The 24476-nt window shown below is 52.4% G+C and overlaps 1 protein-coding gene across 1 annotated transcript; it reads right to left on the minus strand.

The window, feature by feature from the left end:
• Window positions 1–1172: 1172 nt before the first annotated feature.
• PAX1 (paired box 1) lies at window positions 1173–10686 on the minus strand. The gene is made up of 5 exons (XM_027559574.1): window positions 10413–10686; window positions 9360–9989; window positions 7688–7830; window positions 6939–7161; window positions 1173–1803 (listed from the first exon to the last, which is right to left on the minus strand). The coding sequence occupies exons 1-5, from the start codon at window positions 10684–10686 to the stop codon at window positions 1712–1714; spliced, it is 1362 nt and encodes a 453-aa protein (XP_027415375.1). The 3' UTR covers window positions 1173–1711.
• Window positions 10687–24476: the final 13790 nt, after the last annotated feature.

A 24476-nucleotide genomic window follows, 5' to 3' on the forward strand; every position in this document is an offset into this window, starting at 1 on the left:
AATCTCTGCTGTCAGTTTTAGAGAACCAGGGAGGAAAAATAAAACAAGTAGCGGAGACTTCTCTGCACTGAGAAATCCCTGGGTTATTTGATAGTGTCTTATAATTTTCTTTAGCTTTAGAACTTTTTTTAAAGTGTTCTGAAAAAGTCATTACTGCCTTCTTCCCATTTTTTTTCCCTCCATTCTGCCTTGCTACCTTGAGTTTTCAGGGACCATCCCTGAAAACGGTTGTCTCCTCTTCCTTTCTCTTCTACCTCAATCTAGGTGGCAAGTGCTAAGGAATAAACCAGTAAAAACAATTCCCTCTTAATACTGTTGATGCTGGAAACCCAGAGGCTAAGTCAGTGAGACATACCTACACAATACTCCAGGCTGGACACAGACTGGCTTGCCCTTACAAAGCAGACTTTTAGATGCCTTCCTTTATTCAAAGGTAGCCATGGTTAACAGGTGATGTCAGACTCTCACCAGTGACATTTTTCTGACCACAAAGATTGCAATTTTATGTCCAGGGTCCTGCCTCCAGAGTGCCTGAACTTGGAAGCAGTGAACAGAGCTTGTGTTCTGCTCTAGAGGACACTTTCTGGGTTTTTCCAACCCCATCCCTTTGCAAATCAGAAGTCAGATTGCACCTTTGTACCCAGAAGCAGTTTGTGGTTTAAATTAACAAATGGGCTGACTCCTGAATACAAAAATAAAAAACAAAAAAACAAAAACAAAAACAGTGCAGACATGTCTACCATGTGCTGGACTCCCTCCTGTTGGGTGTGGAGGAGTGGGAGGGGACACTTCCAGGGTAGGAATGGTTTTCTAACCACAGAAAACACCAGTGGCCGCAGGTGCCCCCCTGCCCTCAACCTTATTTGGGGTGACATCACCTCAGAGGAAGCAAAGAGAAACCCAGTCCTTAGGCACTGAGAAGATATCCAGACAAGAATACTTCCAGATAATGTCCTTGGGGGAGGGAGGAGAAGGGACAGTTCACCGAGGCTTTGTTTTGGGTTCATTGTGATAAAATGTGAAATAAATGCTGCAGCTTCTCCAATTCGCAGGTTCGAGCCCCCGCCTCGAGTAGGCATGGGGGCCCCTGAGAGGTGGGGGCTAAAGACCAAAGGATCTGCCCTATTCACCTGTCCAGCGGGTGGTGGGGGGGGGGGGGGGGAGGGGAGCTCTTGGCAAGGTGATAGGGCTGGGGGGAGCAGGGCCAACGAAGAGAGGCGGAGTAGTGACTAAAGGCCCAGGAGACGAGGTGGCCGATGGGGCCGGACACAGGAAAAAGGGACCACGTAGACGGGGAAGACGCAGGGAGAAAAGGAGACGAGAGAGAGGAACATAAAGAGGGCGAAGGTGAGGGAAGAAAGGAGGGTCGATAGGAAGAATTGAAAAGGGAGGGAGAAAGGAGGCGCGGGAGAGCAGGCACGAGGGGGGAGGGAGGCAGGGTGCCGATAGGCCTGGGACGAAGTCGAAAAGACGCTGGAGGCCGGCGGGCGAGGGAGGCCACGTCGGTCGAAAGGTCGAGACGAGGATGTAACACTCCGAAGCCTAAGTTCAGAGAAGCCGAAACCCCGGGAGAATGGAGGACGCGCGGCCTCCGAGCGCGGGGCAGAGCGAGGCCAGGCTGATGGGCACCTCGGCGGCGGCGAATCCTCGGGTGCGCGCTCCGCCGCTGCCTCCGGGCTCGAGCTCGGGCTCGGCTCGCGGAGGCGCAGCCCTAGGAGGTCGAGGCCGGGATGGGTAGTCCGTGTAAGCTCCCGAGGCCGTCTGGGGCCTTGCCGCCGGGGCTGGGCGGCTTCCGGTCGGCCACTGCGGGAGGAAGCACAGGGCGTGGGGTCACTGTCGGGCGCGGCGCGGAGCAGGAGACCCGCGGACCGCGTGCCCAGCTACGCGGTGGGTAGCGCGGGGTCTCGGGGGGAAGGAGCGGCGCGCGCTCCACAGCCGGGCACTGCAAGGAGGCAACGAGACTGAGCATCCCCTGTGCCCTCGACGGCCACCCGCGGGAGCCCCTCGCCCGCCCAGCCCGGGCCGCGGCTCTCCGCTCAGGGCACTCCGGCAGATGCTCCGTAACGCAGACCCCCTGCCCTCCGCGAAATGGCCTGGTCCCCGCGCTGCTCAGGAAAAGTGGGCCCGGGGCGCAAGGAAACGCTGCCGAGCGGGACGGCCCCGGCGAGGCGGCTCTCGGATCCCACACGTCGCGGGGAGGGAGCGGGGAGTTGAGATGCTCGCACGCCGCCTCCCAACATTCCCCGCCCCCCAACCCATCCCAGACCCCAGCCGTCACACCGGCTGGAGGGGCTGCCCGCGGCCAGGTCACTATCCTCCAAACAGTGCAGAGCTCGCGATGGGCCGGGGGAAGCGAGTCGGGGCGGGTCACCAAAACGCCCCTCGAGGAGGTCCCGGGCGGCCTGGACCGACGTGGGCGGTGGTTGCGCATGAGGCGGGCGGCAGACCTCGTTCTACCCTCGCGGCCCGGGGACCCAGCTGCGCTCGCCACGGTAGGCACACCGCGTCCTGGGCCGTGGGGCCTCCGGAGTCAGTGACTGTGGTCTTGCCGGATCAGGCGGCATTTTGCTCGTTGCTCTGTTGCTTAGGGTTTTGGGCAGGGACCCAAGTTTTGCTACTGGAAGCCAGAAGAGTGACGCCACTATTGTGCAACCCCTGTTTTTCCTTTTCCCGACGCCCGGCCGCTCGGCTTCTGCACAAGGAGGCACAGGATTGTTTACACCTAAAGACGCCTATTCTCAACTTTCTTTTCCACTCCCCCCCCCATGTCTTCCTTTAAAGGGGGGACCTGGGGCGCCTCATTTTGGGGTGAAGGGGAACTCCCCATTATTTACGCCCGCAGCAGCCGTCGCCCGGCGGCAGGCGCACTGCGCCTTTAGCGCACGGAGCCGGGCCCATACTTCTGCGCGAGGGGCGCGTTCGCGCACCGCTTTGCTCTGAGGTGGCGAAAGGACCTGAAGATCTTTCCAGGACAGAACCCTTGCTTCCCCCTGCCTCTCAGCTCTCTTTCCTAAACACAGTTGCGGCCGCTCAGCCGACTGAGTTTTCAGACTTTTTCATTCCACTCACTACACACACTTGGAGGTGAGGGCCGGTTTAGAAAACATCTCCGGAGTAGGTTTCTCAGCCAAGGGCCGGTTGCCTGAGAGACAAGCGAAAAAAAATGAACTCGTGAAAAACAAACACCCGGGAGGCCAGAGACAGATTGCACTCCACTCTACGGGGGTCGATCCTGCTGAGGTGTTTTTAGCTCTTCCCCGACCAGTCCCTCCCCATACCTCTCCTCCCCTCCGTCCCCACCTCCTGGACCCCGGGCGCCAAGAGCGCGTACGGCGTGCTGGCTTCGCAAGCTCGGGCCGGCGTTAGGCGCGCTGCAAGCTCATTTAATCATAATGGGCAGAATGGGGACAAGCTTTTTAAAAAAATATTGGGACTTCTATTCCAAGGCTACCGGGACCCTGGGGCGGGGCGGGGAGGAGGAGATGTCAAGGGGATTCTGGATAAGGGTCTCCCAGGTCTGCTGCATCAAAGTAGACGCCGGTTGGCGGCGGTGGCAGGTTCTCAGGCCGATGTCTGCGCCCTAATATTCCTGGCAAAGTTAGCTTTTAGGATCCTTCAAGAACTAATCCGGAGCAGAGATGACTGGGACAAGCGTCGAATTGTCTCTAACAAATACAAAAAGACACATTTTCTTTGAGCCTATGCAATATCTTATAAATGTTATTTCCAAATCTTTAGTCTTTCCAAAAACTGGCTGGGAAGGACCTCAGAGCCGGGAAACTTTGAGTTTCTGCAAACCCTGTAAATACCATTTGTCTAGTGGGGTCTGTCACCTGTCTGGAGAGGGAAGGAGACGGTCTTGTCTGGATAAGGTGGAGGTTCCTACACAGAATGTCCTCGCCCATTCACATGAGATGAAGTGGAACTTTCCTATGCTCACAGCCCTCAAGAATTAACGTTCCCTTTCACCAATGAGAAATGTTAATCACACATTCTTACCTAAATAATAGGGAACCTAGACCCCCAACCCTTTACCAAGATAGTTAATCAATTGCAATCCATAATTTGACATCTGAGTAATCTTATCTTAGCATAATAGCTAATGTTCACCAGTACCTGATTTGAAGGACATACTGAAATATATGTATATACATATATAAAATATAATATATATTATTATGTGTATATTGTCCATGTATGGACTAGATGATCAAATGTATTTGTTTTTTACTGAGCATTCATGACTTTCAGCTAAAAAACTGCTTTCTTACTGAAGAAGTTCAATAAATGTTATTCCTACTGTTCTTATGAACTGAACAATGAATGGTAGTAAACTGTTTTCTGGGATAGATTTCTTTGAAGCTAATTTTGTAAGCTATGATTAGAAAATTAAAGGCAGTGATTTGCATTACTTTGTAATTTTTAAAAGGCCACTTGGAGGATGGGGGGCAATTTTTCAAGGTCCGTTTTTTTCTGCCAATGAGAAGAATAAAAATCCATAACCCAAGTCGGTATGTAATTCTCATTATATGTTCCTGTTCAAACGCAAACACTTGTATGTCAGCTAAAGAAATCATTCTTAATGATGGACCTGATTTATTCGATGACCCTTTACCTGGATCTTTAAAGAACTGTCAGGATCAGGAAATTGTTATTAATTTAATAACGAATGTAGCTGATTATTGCTGCAGATTTGGAAAATGGCTGGGATGCTCCATGATAGGAAGTAAAAATAATGGTTACAGGGACAGGAATGCCAGGGTCAATGGCTCTGGGTTTTTTGTTTGTGTTTGTTTTTGTTTTTCTGGCTGCTCCATGTGGGATCCTTCATGTTTCAATTCTCCAAGCAGGGATTGAACCCATGCCTCCTGCAGTGGAAGCGTGGCATCTTAACCAGGAAAGTCCCGGTGCTGTATTTCTGAAAAGAAGGTATCTTCTAAAGAAAATCAACCATCAATGAGTTCCCCCTTCCACTTCAAATTAACTGGATTTAGCAGCTTCCCCTCTGGACTATTACCTACATTTCATAACTTGTTTCTAATGTAGTGCTTGACATGCTCTGCGACAGAGAGGCTCTGTTAGAAAAGGATCTCATTGTTCTGAAGTTAGTGAATCCTTTTTCTAAGTCTTCCTGCTCCTTGGGGTCACTCCAGAGGAGATCATTTAAATTTTTGGCTACACTTTTCTAAATCAAATGAACTTACTTAAATGTTTAATCTCATTAATGTAATTAATGTAATTTGGAGAAGGAAATGGCAATCCACTCCAGTACTATTGCCTGGAAAATCCCATGGACACAGGAGCCTGGTAGGCTACAGTCCATGGGGTCTCAAAGAGTCGGACACGACTGAGCAAAGGCAATTTTGATTTCTAATTCAGCAGAGAACCTCAGGTGTCAAGAAAACAGTGGACTGGAGTCCAAGGACAAGGCTCTGAGCAAAACATTCCCCTGAGACCCTTCATCTGTCCTTAAAGGGAAAGCTTGGAGGAGTTCTGAGTCTGGACTTTTAAAATTCCCTTTACTTGGATCTTCCTGTAAATGAACAGATGGAATTTAAATTATTTAAATTAAATTCAAAACTTAAAGGAGTTCTCATTCTCAATATCTGTAAATTGATATCCCAGAATTTTTGTGCTCCAAGAAAGGTGAAAATATTTAAAAAAAAACTTTTGTTCCTCTGCGTGACTGTTAACAGTGACATCTAGTCTCTGCCCCTTCTCTTTCATGGATTGTGCTATTATGTCTCAATGAAACTATGAAACTACTTGGAAATAAAACTTTTTGCCTGGGTGTCACCAGACACGCCTGTCCTCTACCTATGGATGCCACCTGTCCCCATTTCTGCCTGGGTGAGTATGAGGCAAGTCAGCTGCTAAAGGTCCCTTCGGTCATCTGGAACATCCCTGTGGCCCATGCTGCCCCCAGGTTTGTCTTCAGCCTCCTCTACAGGGAGGCTGGCACACCCCCTCCTGGGGATGACTGCTTCCTTTCTCTAGAGGAGCCGAAGTTGCAATTTTCTGGTGCCCAGAACCTGGAAGAGGCAGCTTCAAAATTGGCAAATCCTGTCATTCTTTTCAGGGTGAGGAAAATGCAGACTCAAGGGCAGGTGTGTTTTTCCCAAGTTGTAGGAAAAACTAGAACCCAAAGATCAGTGTAAGAAGAGGCCCCTCACACTGTTGACTGTCAAATACCTCAAATCTGTTAGTTGGCTTATCAGAGAGCAGATTTATGGAGGAGGGGGAGGGCGAGATGGCAGCGGCAAAAGAGGTTGAAACCCCCAGCCACATTTCCTGCAGAAAAATGGATCCCCAAAACCACCACAGAGTTCAGAGTCTAGCCTGTCTAGCCTTAGAGACTTGTAATTGAAATGCTGTCTCCTTTCCCAAAGGATGTGTTTAAGGAGTGACCAGGGCCTGCTTGGGGGGAAAAAATTAAAAAAAAAAAAAAAAAAAAAACTCAGACCTGGAGGAAAATATGGGCAGGACATGGAAGAGGCCCAGAGCAGGTCCAACCCACCTGCGGGGCTCAGGTGCCACTGGCAGATCCACAGAAAGTACAGCCCTGCAGGCCACAGGAAGCTGCCCCTGGAGGGTGCCTTCTAGACCTTTCTAGGGACAGAGAAATGACACCCAGAGAGGGGTTCCTTTTTTCCTCCATACAAGTTGGGGAGACAGTCCCAGCTCTTCTCCCAACCTCCTCCTGCCTTTCTAGGGACACAGTTTACACCTGTTTAATCTACTCTGAGAAGTTAGAAGTTAACAGACTGAAAGCATAAACCGAGCGAAGAATCTAGGCCAGTACCCACTCCAGCCTCTCGCTGTCGGTCTCGCTGTCTGTCTCCCCCTCCGTCTCCGTCTGTCTCCCCGCTTTTCTTCCAGGAACCCTTCCTAGCGCTCCTGCTCGCCGCCCTCGCCGCCCGCCCGGCCGCACCCCTCACCTTCTCGGTTGGGATGCTTGAAGGTCACGGCTGCCGCGAGCTCCCCGCCGTGCACGGTGACGCTGGCGCCGGGGGGCGACAGCGGGGGACCCTGCGCCGGCGGCCACGGCGGGCCCGGAGCGAGGTAGCCGCCGGCCGGCGAGCTGTACACGCCGTGCTGGCTGGAGGCCGGGTAGGCGCAAGCCGGGAGGAAGCCGCCCACCGCGGAAAGGCCGGAGGCCGACTGCGGGGAGAGAGCGCGACAGCCTGTCACCAGCAGGCGACCCCTCAGGCTTCCCCAGCACAGGCAGTTACGGGGGGTCGCGGGGGGATCCTCATTCCCCCTGCTGTCCCAGCCATGACTCCCACACAAAGCCTGGCCTCTAACTGTCCTGGAAAGAACTCCGGCAAAGTGATGCCCACGCCAACTCTTTAAAAGTGCTCATAAAAGGTGAAGGGGTCAAGGTAGTCATCATCCGGAATTTAGAGAAAGGGAGTCAGTCCTCAATCTTTTGTGTTAACTCGTCCCAGCTTTTTTAGCAAAAAATCTTGGCCAAAATGCAAGTCAATCCCCTTGAAAGCCAGCGCTCCTAGGAAAGAGAGAAATTTGCCCGCAGATGCCGGGCCAAACAGCCAGACCCTGACTGTCTCCCCAGCTCGCTTCCCCCAACCCCGGATTGGGTGGGGGGGTCTGTTTTCTTTCTCTCTAACCAGCCCCCAACTCCTCCGCTCCCCTGATGAAGGACGGCTCCTTCCCCGCGCTCGGTTACCTGCGTGTATTTAATGTCCGTGTCTAAGGCAGGTTTCTCGAGCCCGTTCACAGCGGGGCTGGCGGGGAAGGCCGCGCGGTTCACTCCCGCCCAGTCTTCCATCTTCGGGGAGTAGGCGGCGCCTTCGCTCCCCGCCAGGGCCCCTGCGGGGACAGAGGACGGATTAGAAGGGCATGTGGGCAGCCCTCCGCCCGAACAGGCGCACTCGGGCCTTCAGGTGACCACCTGGGATCCAAGGGCGAGTCCAGGGCTCCTCTGAACCCCCAAGGGTCAGATGCTCCGAGGCCCCATGTTTCGCTTTTGCTCCCAGCGGCGCAGAAGGAGGGCGGATGGGCCTACTCCTCCCTCCCCTCAGCCTTCAACCCGCTTCCCGCGAAACAAGGGATCTCCAGCAGGTAGACAGTTGGCAGCCAGAGCTGGCGACCTCGGCCCAGGCCGCCTTTCCGCTGTACAGAGATGGTGCCCCAAAAGGTCCAAGTTCAAATCCACAGAAGGCTCAAGAAAATTACACGGGGTTTCTCAATGTCTCAAAAAGCGTCTGGAAGGCCAGAAGCTGTTTCTGTGCAGAACTCCCTGCAGAGACATCCTGGGTGTCCCGAAATAAGTGTCAACTCAGCCACCCAAGAGCGTCGGGGCACAGGTCTGCTCCTGGCGCAGAAACGAAACCGAGAGAAAGCTCCAGAACTGAGCTCAGGCCTGGCCAGGTCACCTCCCTGCCAGTTGCCCGTGGGCTGCTCCATACAAAGCTTTGGCCTGAGCCTGAGGCCCAGGCTGAGTTTGAGCCACAAGGAGAAACAAAGCCTGTGCACAGGCCTGGAGATGTGGCCCAAGGCCACTGGAGCTAAGCCTACAGTTTCATCCAGGACGCCCCTCCTCTCTCTCAGGCTACAGTGAATTTTGCCTCTTACCCTCCTGCTGAGTCTGCTCACCTAGGAACACACCATTCTGCTAGGGGCAGGGGACAGTGCAAAGAAACTCAGGGCTCAGTTCTGGCCCCCACCCACTCTCCCGAGCCCCCATCAAAGCTGCCCCTAACCCATCTCCTCTCCTGGTCTCCTCCCTCCACACCCCGACAGATAGCTGACAGATTACTTAGAGTCTGGTTGTAAGCCGAGGGCAAATCCATGGGCGCTTCCACCCTAAGGATGGCCACAGCCTGTAGGCGCCTGTGACCCGAGGACTCAGTCTCAGAACCTGCAAGGCTGTGGGGCCTACTGGAGACTCAAGTCACTGGGCCAGGTGGCCCTTTCACCCTTTACTCAAAGAGTCTTTGGGCCTGGGAGGGACAGAGCCCTTTCAGGAAGAAACTAGTCTTAAAGAAAAGGTCACAGAATTGACTTTGCGGTTTGTTTGGCTTAGATCTGGCGATAGGGGTTTGCATACTTTTTGCAAGAATGAAAAAGCGCAATTTCAGGGCTCTGAATTTGTGGTCGGCGATTGCTCTTCCATTTGGGAAAATATTTTCCATATTTGTCATAAAAAGTTCAAGATGTCCGAGGACTCCCACAGAAGGCCCCAGGACCCTCAGCCTCCCTGGCCAGCCCGGAGCCCTCCCCTGAGCCAAAAGCGGTTGGAGGAGGCCCGGCGAGAGTGACCCCCTCACCCACACTCCTGCCCCCCTCACTCCATTCCGCCCCTTCCAGGAAAGCTACCGAAGGCCGGCGCCACTGACCTGTTTGCTCCATAAACGTCCGGATGCCCAAGATGTTGCTGACCGAGTGAGCCGAGGGCCATGAACGGGGGATGCTGACGTGGCTGGCTGTGCCCGGGACCCCGTGGTGGCTGCCCATCTTGGCGCCGGTGGACGACACGGGGCTGGGGTAGGGGTACTGGTAGATGTGGTTGTAGGGGAGCGCCGGCTGCGGCGGCGGCTGCTTGCTCGCCTCGTAGGGCCCGGGCTGCGCCAGGCTACCAATCTTATTGCGCAGAATACGGCTGATGGAGCTCACCGAGGGCACGTTGTACTTGTCGCAGACGCCGTCGGCCAGCAGCCGGTCGCGGATCTCCCAGGCGAAGATGCCGGGGTCGCCCTGCTTGTAGTCCCGGATATGCTTGACCACGTTGGGGGTGGTGACGCGGGGTTTGCTGCCCCCGATAGCGCCGGGCAGGATGGAGCCCGTCTCGTTGTAGCGCGCCAGGATCTTGCTCACGCAGCCGTGGGACACACGAAGCTGCCGGCTGATGTCACAGGGTCGGATGCCCAGCTGCGCCAGCTCCACGATGCGCAGGCGGATGGCGTTGGGCAGTGGCCGGCCGTTGACGAACACACCGCCCAGCTGGTTCACCTCGCCGTAGGTCTGCTCTGCGGACGCACCCGGCCAGAGTGAGGGGAGGGGAGAGAACACCGGCGGGTGAGCCGAGAGTGGCCGCGCGGGGACAGGGGCCGCACCCGGGGCGCCTCCGACGGTGACCGGCGGCTCCTCAGAATCCCGGCGAGCGGATCCCGTCCGGTCCCGGGAGTCGGCATGCGCGCAGGGGCAGCGGAGGGGAACGCCGTGCGCTCCAGCCCTCCACGCCCTTTTGCGATCTCTGGCGCGTCTACTTGAAACATCCCCTCCCGATACTAGCCGAGCGCCCCCTCCACTCCCGGGACTGGGGGCGTGTGGAGAACGCGGCCGGTCCGGGATCCCGGACCAGGTCTCCCCGGGAAACCTCGGACACGAGGGAAGGGAGGCGCCGGGACACCGCCGCCCCCGCGCCCCCGCCTCGTCCGCCCGCCCCTTACCCATGGCGCGCGGGCCAGCCGGCTGCCTGGCGCCGAGGCGGCCGGGGTTGGGCCCGGCGCGGTCCGGGAGAGCTGGGGCGCCGCCGCCGCGGGAGAGGCATAGAGGGAGGGCGCGCGCGAGCCGAGAGCCGCGGCGGCCGGGCCGCGGACTGGAAGAGCGTCGTGCGCCGCCGCCGAGCGCGCCGCCGCCCGCCCCCGGGCCCGCTGCCGCCGCCGCCGCCCGCTCCCAGGACACTCTCCACGCCCGCGACCCCAGGCCTAGGGTGAACTTCATCCGATTAGGAGAAATTCGTCTGACCGGGAGGCTGCGGAGTGCGGGGATCAATTTGACGTGTCCTCCACGTCAATCTCGGCAGTCACGCCGGAGACTCGCGAGTTGGCAGCTCATTGGTTCCCGTCACTGCGCCCCGGCGCCCCCTTCCCCGCCCTGAAACTCTACCCCTCCTTCCGTCCTCCCCACTCGGCCCTCCCTTGGAACCCATCCCCCTACACACACACACACACACACACACACACACACACACACACACGCAGTCCTAACCCCCGCCAGGCCTGAGTCCTTCCACTTGTTCCAGTTCCCTGGAAGCCCCTTACCACTAGAGTTTTGAGAATGATGGGATGGGCTAGTCATTTCAAATTGATGAGTATTTATTAGCAGTAGTACTAGTCTTGGTTTTAGTTGTGTTACTAACCTCCCCAGCCATTACTACTAAGGTAGCCGGGGATTAAAGTTGATGGTGGCAGGGTGCTCAGTGTGGGGCTACCCCTCGTTTCCCTTTCCCTGGGCAGCCGCTAGTGCCCCAGCCCCGGTCACGAGGGCGCCCCAGTAAAAGCAGCAGGCTAGTGCAGGGTGCCTGGTCAGCGGACCTGAGGCATTTGGGATGGAGTGACTCTAGAGTGTCCCATTTCTGGCTAACACCTCAATCTCGCTCTCAGAAAATCTTTACCATGTTTGACAGTTACCCACTCCTTGGGGGTAGTGTGATTTCAGTGACCTGAGAGAAACGCATTCTAGACTCTGTCTCCCTGCGGACTGGCCCACCCACTTGAATTCTGACCTACGGCCTCCAGAACAGGGTCCTGGTGCTGTGGAGACCCCAGGGGCAGCCTGGTGGCCCACTAGAGAACACAGGCATAGCTCCCATTCTAGGCCGCTTCCTTTCTTCCCAGCCAGAATCCAGCATCTTTCCATGCTGAGGCGGCCTGGCCTCACCGTTCACTCTGCATCTGCGGCTTCCAGGGGGTCTTTGTTAAACCACTGAGTGGTCCTTTCCCTGTCAGGTAAGTGGGGTTTGTGCAGCCCTGAATTCTGTCCTTAGCATTAACCGTCATCTCCTTTCTTTCTCTATCCTAAATTGTAGATTTTCCAGCCTGTGTCGCTAACTGTGGCAGTCCCAAAGGGAGCCTAGAGGTGGGGACCAGGAGAGAGGAGGTGGAGGAAAAGACCAGTCCTGGGAGTTCTGAGCTTGGGGCCCTGCAAGTTCAAGGGCACTGAGCTGAAGAGGGGGAGGAGGGTTGGAGGGAGCCTAGGAAAAGTTCCGGTTCCCAGGGATTCCCATGGACTACCAGCTCTCCTGAGGAGGAGAAAAGAGTCTCCCACCCCCTTGGTCCCAAGAGTCCAGTGCTTGGGAGCTGGTGGAAAGCTGCACACAGCTGCAGTGGTGCTACTGGAGGCGCAGACAGACCCGATCAGCGCATCCTGGGGAGCAGCAAAGACTGAGTCCCTGGGAGACCAGAAAGCCTGCTGGCTCCTAACCCAACTGTCTGAATATGTCAGTTAGGAGGGGTTGAATTCATCCTGGCTCTGAGAAAGCAGTGCGCAGGCCCCGGCAGGTGATTTCAAGAACCGTCTTTGGAAAAAGAAAAGCTAGGTTCAGAAGAGGTGAGGACTCTCCCTTCCCGGAGCACAGAAATCGTAGTGCAGCCTTGGGTTCCGGTACTTCAGGGAGGACACCGGACCGGGCAGAGGAGCGTCAGAGTACACTGGTGAGAGGTGGGGTGGGACTATTTTAGAAGATTAGGCCCCTCCACGACCGTACAGGGTCGAGTTCGGAGGAGAAAAGGTGATTTGGTTGAAGGTGGGTAACCGAAGCCAGGAGCTCTGAAAAGGCATCGAGCGAAGAGGACTGAGCACGCAAGAGACCTGGGGCCCTCCGAAGCCACCAGCAGTGGGACAGCCCCGCTCAGATATCTCCAAGTGGTTTTGGAACTTGTTAGCCCCCTGATCTAGACTTTTGTTGCCTGAATTTCAAGACGGGCGCCGCGGAAGACCGAACTCGTTTTATCCCTAAACCCAGGAAACGCAGCACCCATCACCCGGTGCTCCCTCAAGACAAGGTGAAGCAGCTAAAGCCATTTCTAACCCCCGCCCGCGGCAGGCGCACTCAGAGAACAAATAAAGCTGGGTACCCGAGTGAGAGCCGGTTCTCCCCAATCGTCCCATCAAGGGAGCATCAACCTCCACTCCTGTGCCAGTAGACCGCGAACCCGGGAGGGCATCTTGTCCCCACTCCCGTTGGAGAAGACCTTTGGGGCTGGAGGAGACGCCAGGAGGATTGAGCCCGGGGGCTCTATGGAGTGTCGGAGCCTCCCACCCGGACCCTCACTTCACATTCCACATCTCTTGCACTCCCACCCCTCCAGCCGCCCGCCGCCTGCTGGGGACCTCACAGCGCTCCCCACGGCCCGCTCCCGGCCCACCGCCGAAAAGCTTACAGTTTGTCGCCCCCTGACGGCAGGCAGCACTGCTCCACCGGCTCCCGCCGCGGCAGCCGGGACTGGGGCGAGGGGGCCCCAAGGTGGGCTCACGGAAGGAAAGGAAAAGACTCTTCCCATCTCTCGGGATGCAGCCTGGTCTCCTCGGTGGCAGGCGGCGGCGACGTGGTCGGCGCTGAGAGCGCAGAGGTAGAAAATAACAAGGCTTGTGCGGATTCCCACGTCGCCGCTGGGCTGGGCTTGGCTCTGTTGTTTCGAGAGCCCGGGATGCCGAGTGGAACAAAGTCAAGAGAGGCTAGGCTCCGGGGCCGCGGGGCCGCCGCCGAGCACGGGGCGCCCGCTGGGACCAGGGAGCCGACGCGCCCTTCCGGGCGCGGACGCCCTCCTGGCGGAGTACGGCTTCGAGGATCGCCGAGTGGCCTTGGGGACTGACTCGGGTTTCTTGGGCCAGAAGAAGGAGAGGCAGCCGCGTGCCAAAAGATTGAAGCAAACAGGAGGCTGCCGGTCTTCCCGGGAGGCAGGAAGGGCGGCGGGTGAGTACCCCTGCGCTTTGCCGCCTGAGCCCAGAACATGAAAGGTAAGGCTGCGAGAGTCAGAGGTTCGGTGCCAAGGTCGTCCTTGGAGCCACAATCACCCCGTTTCATGTCTCCTGAGCCGCTTTGATATTTTGGTGGGGCTGTTTCGGAGAGCTATTGGGGTGTGACAACGAAATGTGCCAGTCACAATAGAACCGGGTGTTTCCCGGGGCCCGTGCATCGCAAAAGCTTCAGGGAAAACCTAAACCTGAAGAAGGAAGTCCCGCTCGGCTCCCCCGAGGCTGAAGGAGCGACCGGGCGCCCTTCGGTTAGGCGACCGCGACGGGAACAGAGCGTAGAAGATAGAGGCGGCATCCCCGGAGGACCCCGGGCCGAGCCCGCGGACTAACAGCGGACGCCAGTACCCGGCCGCCGCCCGGCTGAGCCGCCGGACCAGCGCCCGCTCCGAGGGAGCGAAGAACGGATCCCAGGGCCTCCCTCCGGCGCGCGCGCCCCAGGCCTGCGAACTCAAGAGCGCTCCGGCAGAGTCTGGGCTCCAGGCACGCCTCGCGCTTTTGCTGGGATTTTAAGAACACTGTGCCGGGAGTCGCGTGGTTTGGAAAGCAAAGTCAACAAACCGACTCTTTTCGCTTTCTTTTTAAATTTGCTTAAAAAAAAAAAAAAAGACAAGGCAAGCGACACACGTGCTTTATGCACCAGGTTATAGTGTGCCCCACCTCGGCACAGACACGGTTTTGCAAAGGCGATCCCGCGCACCACACTTAAAAACAGGAAGGAGCAAGATGTGGTCAGCTGCACCGAGACCTCAGGGAGGAAGAGCGAAGCCAGGTCAGGGAACTGCAAACCCCAGGGAACGCGCTCACAGCGCACTAGCTCGCTGGATAAGGGACTATGAGATAAATCAACGGAACCCCACACAGAGTGACCGCGGCGTTGGGGACCTGGGGGCGGGTAGGAGGGAGGAGGACTCGCGGCTGAATTGGCCCCTTTGCCGGCAGCCGTGCGGACTCACAGGTAACGGGGGCGGGTGCGTCTCTCCCTGCACCTGCTACTCCACACTGGAACACACACACACACCCCAGACCCCACATGGAAGGTGTTGAAGATGGTGCCAATTGGCAATAAAATAGAGCTACAAGGACAAGAAATATCGACGGCTTCCATTGGGCCTGCTAGTGACCGCGCTGGCCTGAAGTTGGTTCAGTCGCCAGCTTGGAACTGGGTCGAGCTGGCAGTGATGGAAAGAAGTGCCATATCCCTGGGGGCTGACGGCGGGGGTGTCCTTGGAAATGCAAGGGGAGAGGAGCAAAGAAATGTCTTTTTCATTTTCCCCAAATGAAATGAACAGACAAGAATACGATGAATACTGTCCGCTGAATAACAAAACAGTTCCCCGATTCCGTTCAGAGGCGGAGGGAAAAAAATCAAAAAAACAAGACCTGCCCTGAAATCCTCATTAGAAACACATAGAGGGAAATTGAACTTTGCGAAGGAAGATCTGAGGTACTTCCTACCCTAAAATGCAAGGATCTGCCTTCTACATTTATAACATTTCTTTTGGAGTAGAGACATTTTAAATGTTGCATTTGGGTGATAAAAACTGACTACAAGAAGCCGGTGCCCCGTGGGAAAAGATGGTTTCTTTGAGCTTTCTGAAAGAGCAGCATCTCTGCGATTCTTGTATGCAAAATCCAGGATTTCCCTCCTTTCCCTGGCAATGGGCATGTCAAATAAGTTTCAATTTCCACTTAAATAAAATTATCTTAGATCTATTTCATTTCATTCCAGCAACCAAAAGCCTCCAAGGAGTTCTCCAGGCACTGGACAAAATTCCACCTCTGCAGTGAGCTCTCAAAAAATGTTTATATGGCAGTGCTAAGAGCCTAAACAGCACTATTAAAATGGAAATATTTGGGAAATTTAAAATGTCCATGGGGCATATCTCCTGTACTGGGTCTGGGCACTTGGAGAAGGAGAGATCTAAGAGTGGCCACAGGGATAGAGGACAGAGATGGCATTTTCAAAGGGGACCGAGAGGGTGATGGCCACTCTGCCACAGGATGACTCGCACAGGTGGCAGTGGGTGGGTGAGGGTCTCTCACTGCCTGGTGGACGCCCCTGTGGATCAGACTTGATCTGCTACAAATATTGACATGTGTGAGACATCCATGCTGGCCAGCCTAATTGGAACCAGCTTGAAGTGTGCTGCCCCTTGAATGCTTTGGAAATTTGTGATCCTCCATGGACATGAAACCAGCAGAATGCATGGAGGACCTGGAAATTAAAGGACGTGCAGAGCCTTTTTCTTGAACTAAAAAAAAAAAAAAATGCCCATTCAGTTGTGATTTACCTGTATTTGTCTGATTTCTTATTAAAGATCAGTCCTCTCCAATCTTAAACACACACACACAGACACACACAAACACAAACCATAATTCAAGCGCTGGAAACAGGGCAGTTAGGAGGTTTGCTCTAAAGAACTCTGAAACCTGCTGGTAGAGGGTTTCCACCTTCTCAGACAGACAGTGAAGCAGGCATCCTGCTCCCATTTTCTGTTATCCGTTTCTTGTAAGCTTAAAATTATCATTCATTATTTATGGTAATGATTTTACTTGTTGAACCCAGCATACTACTTGGAAATATTGCTGTTTTGGAATAAAGGCTTTGTTCCAGGCTTGTGGATTGATTTGTTTAGTGTATGCTTAGAAGTCTTGAAGGCCTCTGGAATTGCATGTTCTCCTCAAAGTAGGGTCTCCTTCGCGTTCATTTCACATTTCATAGGCACATCCCTATGTTATCTCTCCCTGCAGTGCCATTTACATCATTTTCTTGCCAGAAGTCAAGTCTTTTATGATGAACTTTCTTTTGGGCACAAATGAAATTTTAACCTGTAACTTACTTTTCACTGCCAGGCTACTTGATCACTTTTAACTAGTTATTGCTTGATATCTTTTTCTCTGTAATTGCTGCAATATCTCAATGCCTGCTATATATACATATATATATATATATGTGTGTGTGTGTATATATATATATATATATATAACATGTCCGCAGCTCGGTGATGGTTTTAATTTTCTCCCCCTCCCCCTTGCGTATGGGCGATGGAGTTTTATTGAAGACCCGTAATGCCTCCGGTTTTGATTTAGTGTTTTGGAGTTTGTGATCTCATTGCCTGGTATGGAAAATATTAGACAGGGTCTGCAGATTGCATGCAGGAAAAGACCCGCATCACCACAGTGGGCTGAGCATTCGTCCCCAGTGCCCCAGTGCCCCAATAAGCCAAAAGTGCAGCCATTGAAATCAATGCTGAGATTTGTGCCTTGGATAGAGGCCCCCTCAGCCAGCCCTGCCGAAGCAAGCCTTCTTGAAGACACTGATTCTCCCCAAGGCTGCACTTTGGTCACCAAAGGAGCCTTAGAATGTTCTGACACCCGGGTCCCACTCATAGAGATTCTAGCTGAATTTTTCAGGGAGCAGACTGGAGTTTTTAAGAGCTGCCCAGGTGATTCCAATGTGCATTAAAGGGTTGAAAATCTCCACTTTAGGGAAGGGATGATGTAATTCGATGCTTCCCGCTTTGCAACTGTTTTCCAGGATGTAGGACTGGCCGGCAACTGACCTGCCTCGCTTACCTCCGCGGGTACTTTTAACATGACACATGAAAACGTGTTTAACTCCATGGAGCAAACGTCTTTCCTGTGCATTTTTGCACTGTGCCACTTTGGCCCCTCTCAGAACAGGCTGAAGAGGGGGAAAGCTGCCTTCTCAGACTTGCTGGGCTTCTGCAGGTTTGCTGTCTTTAAAAGCAAGAACCCTGTCTCTCTGTGCTCATACAGGTGATCGCAGCCTCCTGTTTAAGCGTAACCATCTCTACAGGGAACTGTGGTGGGGAGGGATCATGGAGACAGAGATTGACTTAACCCTTGGCCCGATGAAGAGGGACTTGGAGACAAGCGGCAACGAATTTAAGCACTGCCCAACGGGGAGCTGGAGAAACTGCATTGTCCAAGGAGGTGGGAAATGAACTGCCCTTTTTAACAGGGTTAGTTAACTCTGCCCTTTTGCCATGTAAGGTAGCAGGGCAGGAATAACCCTCCAGGTTCTGGTAGCATCCAAGCCTGAATCTTCTTAAGGGCTAAGTGTAGCTTAGTATTCTTATGACTGTTTCCATTTGTCACATTATTTAATGGCCACGCACATTGTCAGGGGAAAACTTTTTCCAAGTGGCTGCTGCAGGGTTGCATTTTAGATCTTAGAGCTTCTTGCCCCCCCAGATGGCTGGCTTGTTGTGATAATGACTAAAGTGTCAATTCGTAGGGAGGGTAAGGGGGGAGGAAATAGAAAAATGTTTCACTTATCCTCTTCAAAGTCTCTGAAGTCATTAAAAGGAAACTCCTTCTCTTCATTTTTAATTAGCCCTGTCTTGCTAATAAGGGTGAAGATTTGGACTGCTTTATTTGATCTAGATTGTTTTCTAAGTTTGTGCATATAATATGAACTGCATTTCATTTTTAAACAAGTTCCAAGAAAATCTGAGGTTAACTCTGTTGCTGCAGGGCCTCCAGGTCCTCAACCTTTAAGGTACATGTTTTTAAGATCCAGTTTAGCCATAACATTTGTGTCTAAGTCACTACAAGATCAAGAGGACAAATACACATTCTGGTGGGGCTTTTAGATCTAGTTCATTTTTTAAGATCTTACGTGGGCACCTCTTGAGAAGATCTTAAAATATCTATTTTAGGAATCACATCCATTTTTTAAAGTGTCTTGTAAAAACTTTTTTGTGTTCATGTATTTTAATAAAATGATACTGTTTCTGTTATGTTCTAAGGTAATTTTAAAATACCTTAAAAGTACAGGGAAATTAATCATAATAATAACAATAAAAATTAGAATGCCTTCAAAATGATTCGGCATTTCTCAGCAACAACCAGAAGCTTAAGGTTTAGAGAGTTGTACCCAAGGCAATACCAGATGTAGAACTCGGCAACAGGACACAGGCCTTTCAAATGGATGTGCTGAGAAAACGAGTTTTGACAGGGTTTCTTAGCATTGAGATGTTGGCAAAGTGGATACATGAATTAATATCCATCCAACTGGGAAATGCTCAGCATTGGGAATATTGCCTCTTGACAGGCCATCCAGGGAGAGGTTGCCTCCCCTGTGACCTGGCAGCATAGAGGTGCTGTCCATTTCACTTTCCGTAATAACACCTCCAGCTGAGCTAAGACTCTGCTGGGTCTAATCTCCTTCTGTAATTGTATCTCACAAAATACAAGCCAGGCCGTGATATGAGAGGCTGGTCTTTGCATGTGTGGGACATGTGTTCGCGTTTGCCATGTCAGCCGACTGATGTGGGCAGAACGAATCTGGCACTTTCATCTTGGTTTCTCTTTAAGCTGGGGCATAAGGTAACTGGAAGGGGTTGGCTGGGGCTCAGGGCACAGCGGAGCTTCAGTCTGAACAAGTGGTGGTCCGTGAGGTGGATGGTGGTTTAATTTCCTCTGGGTCCCATGTCCTCCTGGCTTCTTAGGCTGGCTTCCTGCTGCCCCCCCCATTACGGAGAGACTGGGATTTCATCGGAGGGTCTTCTGTTCTCATTGTGCCTCTGGAGCTTCTCTTTGTGTAGTAGTATTGAAGCTGCTGGGAGGTTGGAGGAATTTATGATCAGATGGGAGCCGAGCCGAGCTGCTATCCACAGCGAGAACACATGTGTGAGTGCCATCGTGAAAATAGCACACGGAAGTGGACACGACCTCTTCATTTTTATCTTTTTTTCATTGGAGTATAGTTGCTTCACACTGCTGTGTTTGCTGGGTAGCAAAGTGAATCGGCCATACAAATCCATATCCCCTCTTTTCTGGATTCTCTTCCCAGTTAGATCACCATGGAGTATGGAGTAGAGTTCCCTGAACTATACAGAAGGTTCTCATTCATTATCTATTGTGTATATAGTAGTGTATGTATATCAATCCCAGTCTCTCAACTCATCCCACCCCGTCCTTTCCCCCTCGGTATCCATATGTTTATTCTCTACATCTATGTCTCTATTTCTGCTTCGCACATAAGATCATCTATACCATATTTCTACATTCCACATATACATGTTAATATACGATATTTGTTTTTCTCCTTCTGACTTACTTCACCCTGTAGACGTGTCCTCCTTAAAGAGGATTCATCTAAAGGTCCAAAGTGCATATGCATCTCAGATTCAGTAAAGGACCTGGCTACAGAAAAGTTCAGTGTGGCTGAGTCGAGCCTTTTTGTTCTCTCTGAAGTCTCAGGTTGGAATCCAGGCTCTGCCACTTCCTGAGACCTGTGCTCTCAGTCTCTCCAGGATAGGGTCGTAATAAGGATGCGCAGCCTGACCATGGAAAATGCTTCACAGCAGCAGCTGGCTAATCTGTGGCCCTTATTCCCTTTATATTAGTTTTCTGTATTTTTTATGAAACTCACGCATTTTAATTTTTTGTCTCTTTGATAGGACATCTGTTACACACACAGTGGGTGATTTGCTGATAGAAATGTTTTATAAACCAAGCTGTCTTAAATCAGGTCTGGGGAAGGAAACAGCTTCAAGGTACTTTCCTGAGTTTCTGTTTGTTTGCCACGTGCTTTTCGTGGTTCCTCCTGGGGAAGGGATGCTTCTGGGGAGCCAGGGTCTGCAGTGAAGAGGTGGTGAGTGGTGGCTGTAAACAGTCCAGTCTGTGGAAGCTGAGGAAGAAGGAAACCCATTGATGGTCCACAGTTTTCCTGAGTCCTGGGAGGATAGTGGTTCTTAACCAGGCTGACTTCCTGCAATGCTGGCCCCACACTCCCAGGACTCCAGGCTTGTTCTGGCTTTACCCCTGGAACACCAAGCTCTTCCTTTGTCAGAGAGAAGAAGATCTTATGTCTCTGTTTGTTTTCTTGCTTTTTTTTGTCCTGAGTTTTTCCCTTCCTTGTTTGCCTTCTGAACATGTTCTTTCTGCTTGAGGATGTGCGGGGGGCTCCCTCCAGGGATGGGCCCTGTTCTTTGTGAAAGAAAGCTTGGGCCAGGCTGTCGAGAGACTCTCTCTACGGCTCTCAGTGTTGAGTACCCCAACATAGTGAGAGTGGGGTTTGAGTTCCTGCCTACCACAAATTACCATTCCTCTCCCCCAAATTTGCATCTTTCTCACATTTTAACTTTTCCCCATTCCCCGAAATGCTTCAGCTCCAAGGTGTTGGTGAAATGGCCACTTTGATTCCTGAAAAGTTCACCCCCTTGGGGTAACCAGGCTGTTCCTCGTTCCTTATTAATTTGGGCAGTGTGCTTGAGTAACCTGATGGCCTCAGTTGACTCTGGGGCCGGGCACCTTCAGTACAGCCATCCCCCGACCCCCCAACACCATCCCACCCCAGGTCTGAGCCCTCACCCCTCACTGCTGGCAGCAGCCTGGAGCTCCCAGCAGAGGGCCCATGCCCCTGCTTCGACCGATGACAGCCATCCCACGCAAAGAAACACCCCTTCCTGGGGCTAGCTCACAACCCATGACTGTGCATATGAGGACACAGAAACCTCAGTGGGGACAACTGTGAAGGGCTATCCCAGGGCCAGGGCTTGGCATGGAGTCAGCAGAGTCCTTCTCAGCACAGTCCCTTCTCCTCTGCCTGCCCAGTCCTGGCCTGTCACCTCTGAAGATGTTGTTCACAGCAAGAACACCTCACAGCAAACATCCTGCCACAGATCCTGACTCAGCCCACTTCCCAGGGAACCTGGACCGTGACACGCAGTTACCTCCTTTGCCAACCATGTGGGTTTGTTCCAGCCGTGTCCTTGCTCCAGAGAGGAAGCTTGGAGGCATGGAGATAAAATCACGGCCACTGAGTCACATGGCGAGGGAAGCCAGGGTGGCCGCCCCGTCATCCTCCTGGTGAGCTGAAGGAGATGCTCCAAGCAGGTGGGATGTCTACCTGGAGAGGTGACTGGACTCAGGTGCCCCGGCGCCCACAGTGGGCTAGCTGGACTGCAGCAAGACCGTCTCAGATTTGCACCAGGGATTGAGAATCTAAGAGGCACAGGGAAGGTAACAAATAGGAAAGTGAGAGGGCTCCTTCCCTCCCACCTTCAAACGCAGTGATTTTAAAATGTGGTCTGGCTCTGTTTCCAGCACATGTGAATTTCTGGAATGGAAATACAACAGAACCTCCTAAGGATGCCACAAATTAGAACTCGGGAACATGAACTGTGTTGGTGGGCTAGTGCCAGCTCTAAAAAATAGCTTCATTGAGCAAATTAATCAAGTAGCTTCAATTACAACGGAAACATATCTACTGAGAAAGAAATTATTTTCAGACTTTTAGGAGCTTATGTTAACATGTAATTCATGCGAGCAAATGTGAAGTTCTTTCTACAATCAACACACAGTGGTAATTCAAGGACTGGGAACAAGATGCAGTTTTCACTCGTTATGGACTTTATGTTCTGGTTACAATTTCTGAAATTTGGGTGTGTATCCTCTGCTGGGGCTGGGCAGTGAGAGAGAAGGCGCTCCCAGCCAGGCAAAATCATGTCTTCCTAGAGACTTTGCTTTCCAATGCAGAGGGTGAAGGTCCAACCCCTGGTCGGAGAACTAAGATCCCACAGGGAGCAAGGCCAGAACAAAGCAAAACAAAAAACTAGGGGGAAAAAAAAAGCACATCTTTCTAAAATGTCAATCTCACCCAATGATTTTGGAAAATAACATGATTTTGATATCCAAACAAGCATGAGTGGTTCATGGCATAGGAAACAAGATTGTTACCCTTTTTAAGAAAAACAGAAGATATCAAAAATGCAACCTTGGCTCCCTGGAGCCTGTGGCCAGGCAGGGTTCTGGCCAGGGGCATCAAGACAGATGCTGTGGAGGAAACCTTGAAGCCCCACTGCAGGCAGAGCAATCAGAGGTGAAGCCATGGTTTCAAACCAAAAAAGGTCACGTATGGTCAGTGTTCCGGCGGGGAGTCAACATCTGAGATGTACCTGGAAAAGTGGGTTTTGACAAGTGGAGGCCCAGAGGGTGAAGGAGGGGCAGGAAGGGCCCTTCCAGGAAAGAGAAGGTGAGCAAACGAAGGTCACAGGAAGGCAGGGGTGAAGAGAAAAGAGTTTGGCTGAGGCAGGAGCAGGGCCCCAGCCAGAGAGTGGGGGCAGAGAAAGCAGGAAAGAGGGTTAAGGCTATGCAGTGTTGAGCCTGCAAGTTAAAGGACAGCTATGGAAGCGGGCATGCCAGGGGGTGGAGGCTGAGGAGTTCAAGCCCGTGTCCTGTGGGGAGTCCTGCAGGGACTTTAGAACACAGGGTGCAGACCAAAGACATCACCTGCTCAACCACTGTCACCCTGGGACACGTCATTGAACCTCAGTCTTTCCATCTGGGGAATGGAGACATAAGAGAATGCATTTCTTTTTTTTTTTTCCCCATAATATTTATTTATTTGGCTGCTCTGGGTCTTAGTTGTGGCATGAAGGATCTTTAGTTGCATCTCTAGTTCCTTCTCAACCAGGGATTGAACCCACGCCCCTTCATTGGGACCATGGAGTCTTAGCCCCTGGACCACCAGGGAAGTCCCAAGAACGCATTTCTTGAAGTCAAGAGGCTTAAATGAGACCAGGAAGACAAGGCAGGCTCTTGGGTTGGTGTCAGCTGCATAGTAAGAGCTCGATAAATGATTTTTGTTATAATAATAATCATTAATGATTATAATCACATATAACAATTTTACTATACTTGTCATCATGGGTCTCAACATGGATCAGAGAAATAGTGAGAAATCAGGAGGAAGCTAGGTGAGCTGTGACCTGGGAATGCTGAAGGGGAAAGACGCCCAGGCAGGCGTTTTGCTCTGCTAATTGTAAAATGATCTCAGTTATGCATGAAGGCAGAATTTCTGCAAGCCATGGCCTGCTGGCCTCCGATGTATTTTTTCCTGGAAAACAACAGAACTTCATTCCTAAGACTCCTCACAGTCAGGTGTGTTTTCCCAGCATTCTCCTCCCCAAATCCTGCCCCCACCCACCCAATTCCCACCCACTTGACTCAGTACTGGGAGCAGCCACTGGGAAAAAGGGGTAGCTTTGAGCTTCACCTTCAGGGGCCAAGAGAGAAAGAAAGGCACCCTGTCTGGGACTTCCCTGGGATCCTGGGATGGATGGTCAAGGTCTATGGGTCTTGACAGCCAGCCACACCTACCAATAACTGGACATCTCTTCCTAGAAGTGACCATGGACCTTTGGGACCATGGACCACTCTTTTTAGAATTTCATTCGTTTTGTCAATAGGTAATACATTCATGTGACTCAAGTTCCCAAAAGATTTAAAGTGGTCTCCTTTAAGTAGTCTGGTTCTCACCCACATCCTGCCCTGTTCCCTCCTGAAATATACAGAGTCCCACTTTTCCCCACTGTTTTTGTCTCCTTTGATGCAAATAAATGCAAACACATGGTCTTTTATACCTTTTCTTTCACAAAAGGAAGCATGCCAGTCTCCCTATCCTGCACTCAGCTGTTTTCACGCATCCTAGAGAACTTTCCATATCAGAGCAGACAGCACCTCACGACCTTCTTTTATTAGCTGCATAGTATTCCGCCATCTGAGTTCAGCATTTATTCAGCCTCTTAATTGTGTCTAATCTTTTGCAGTTTTGTGGCCACACTGGTACACCTCTGTGGGGTCAATTCCAGAAGTGCCAAAGGCTACATACATTTGTCACCCTGATAAATGTTGCCAAATGGTCCTCTACAGGAGTCCTACCATTTTGCACTCCCAAGAGCAACTTTTTCAGCCTGTCTTTTAGGGGTTGGATGGGAGTA

The sequence above is a fragment of the Bos indicus x Bos taurus genome, chromosome 13 (assembly GCF_003369695.1).
Source record: "Bos indicus x Bos taurus breed Angus x Brahman F1 hybrid chromosome 13, Bos_hybrid_MaternalHap_v2.0, whole genome shotgun sequence".
In the NCBI taxonomy this organism is placed as follows: domain Eukaryota; kingdom Metazoa; phylum Chordata; class Mammalia; order Artiodactyla; family Bovidae; genus Bos; species Bos indicus x Bos taurus.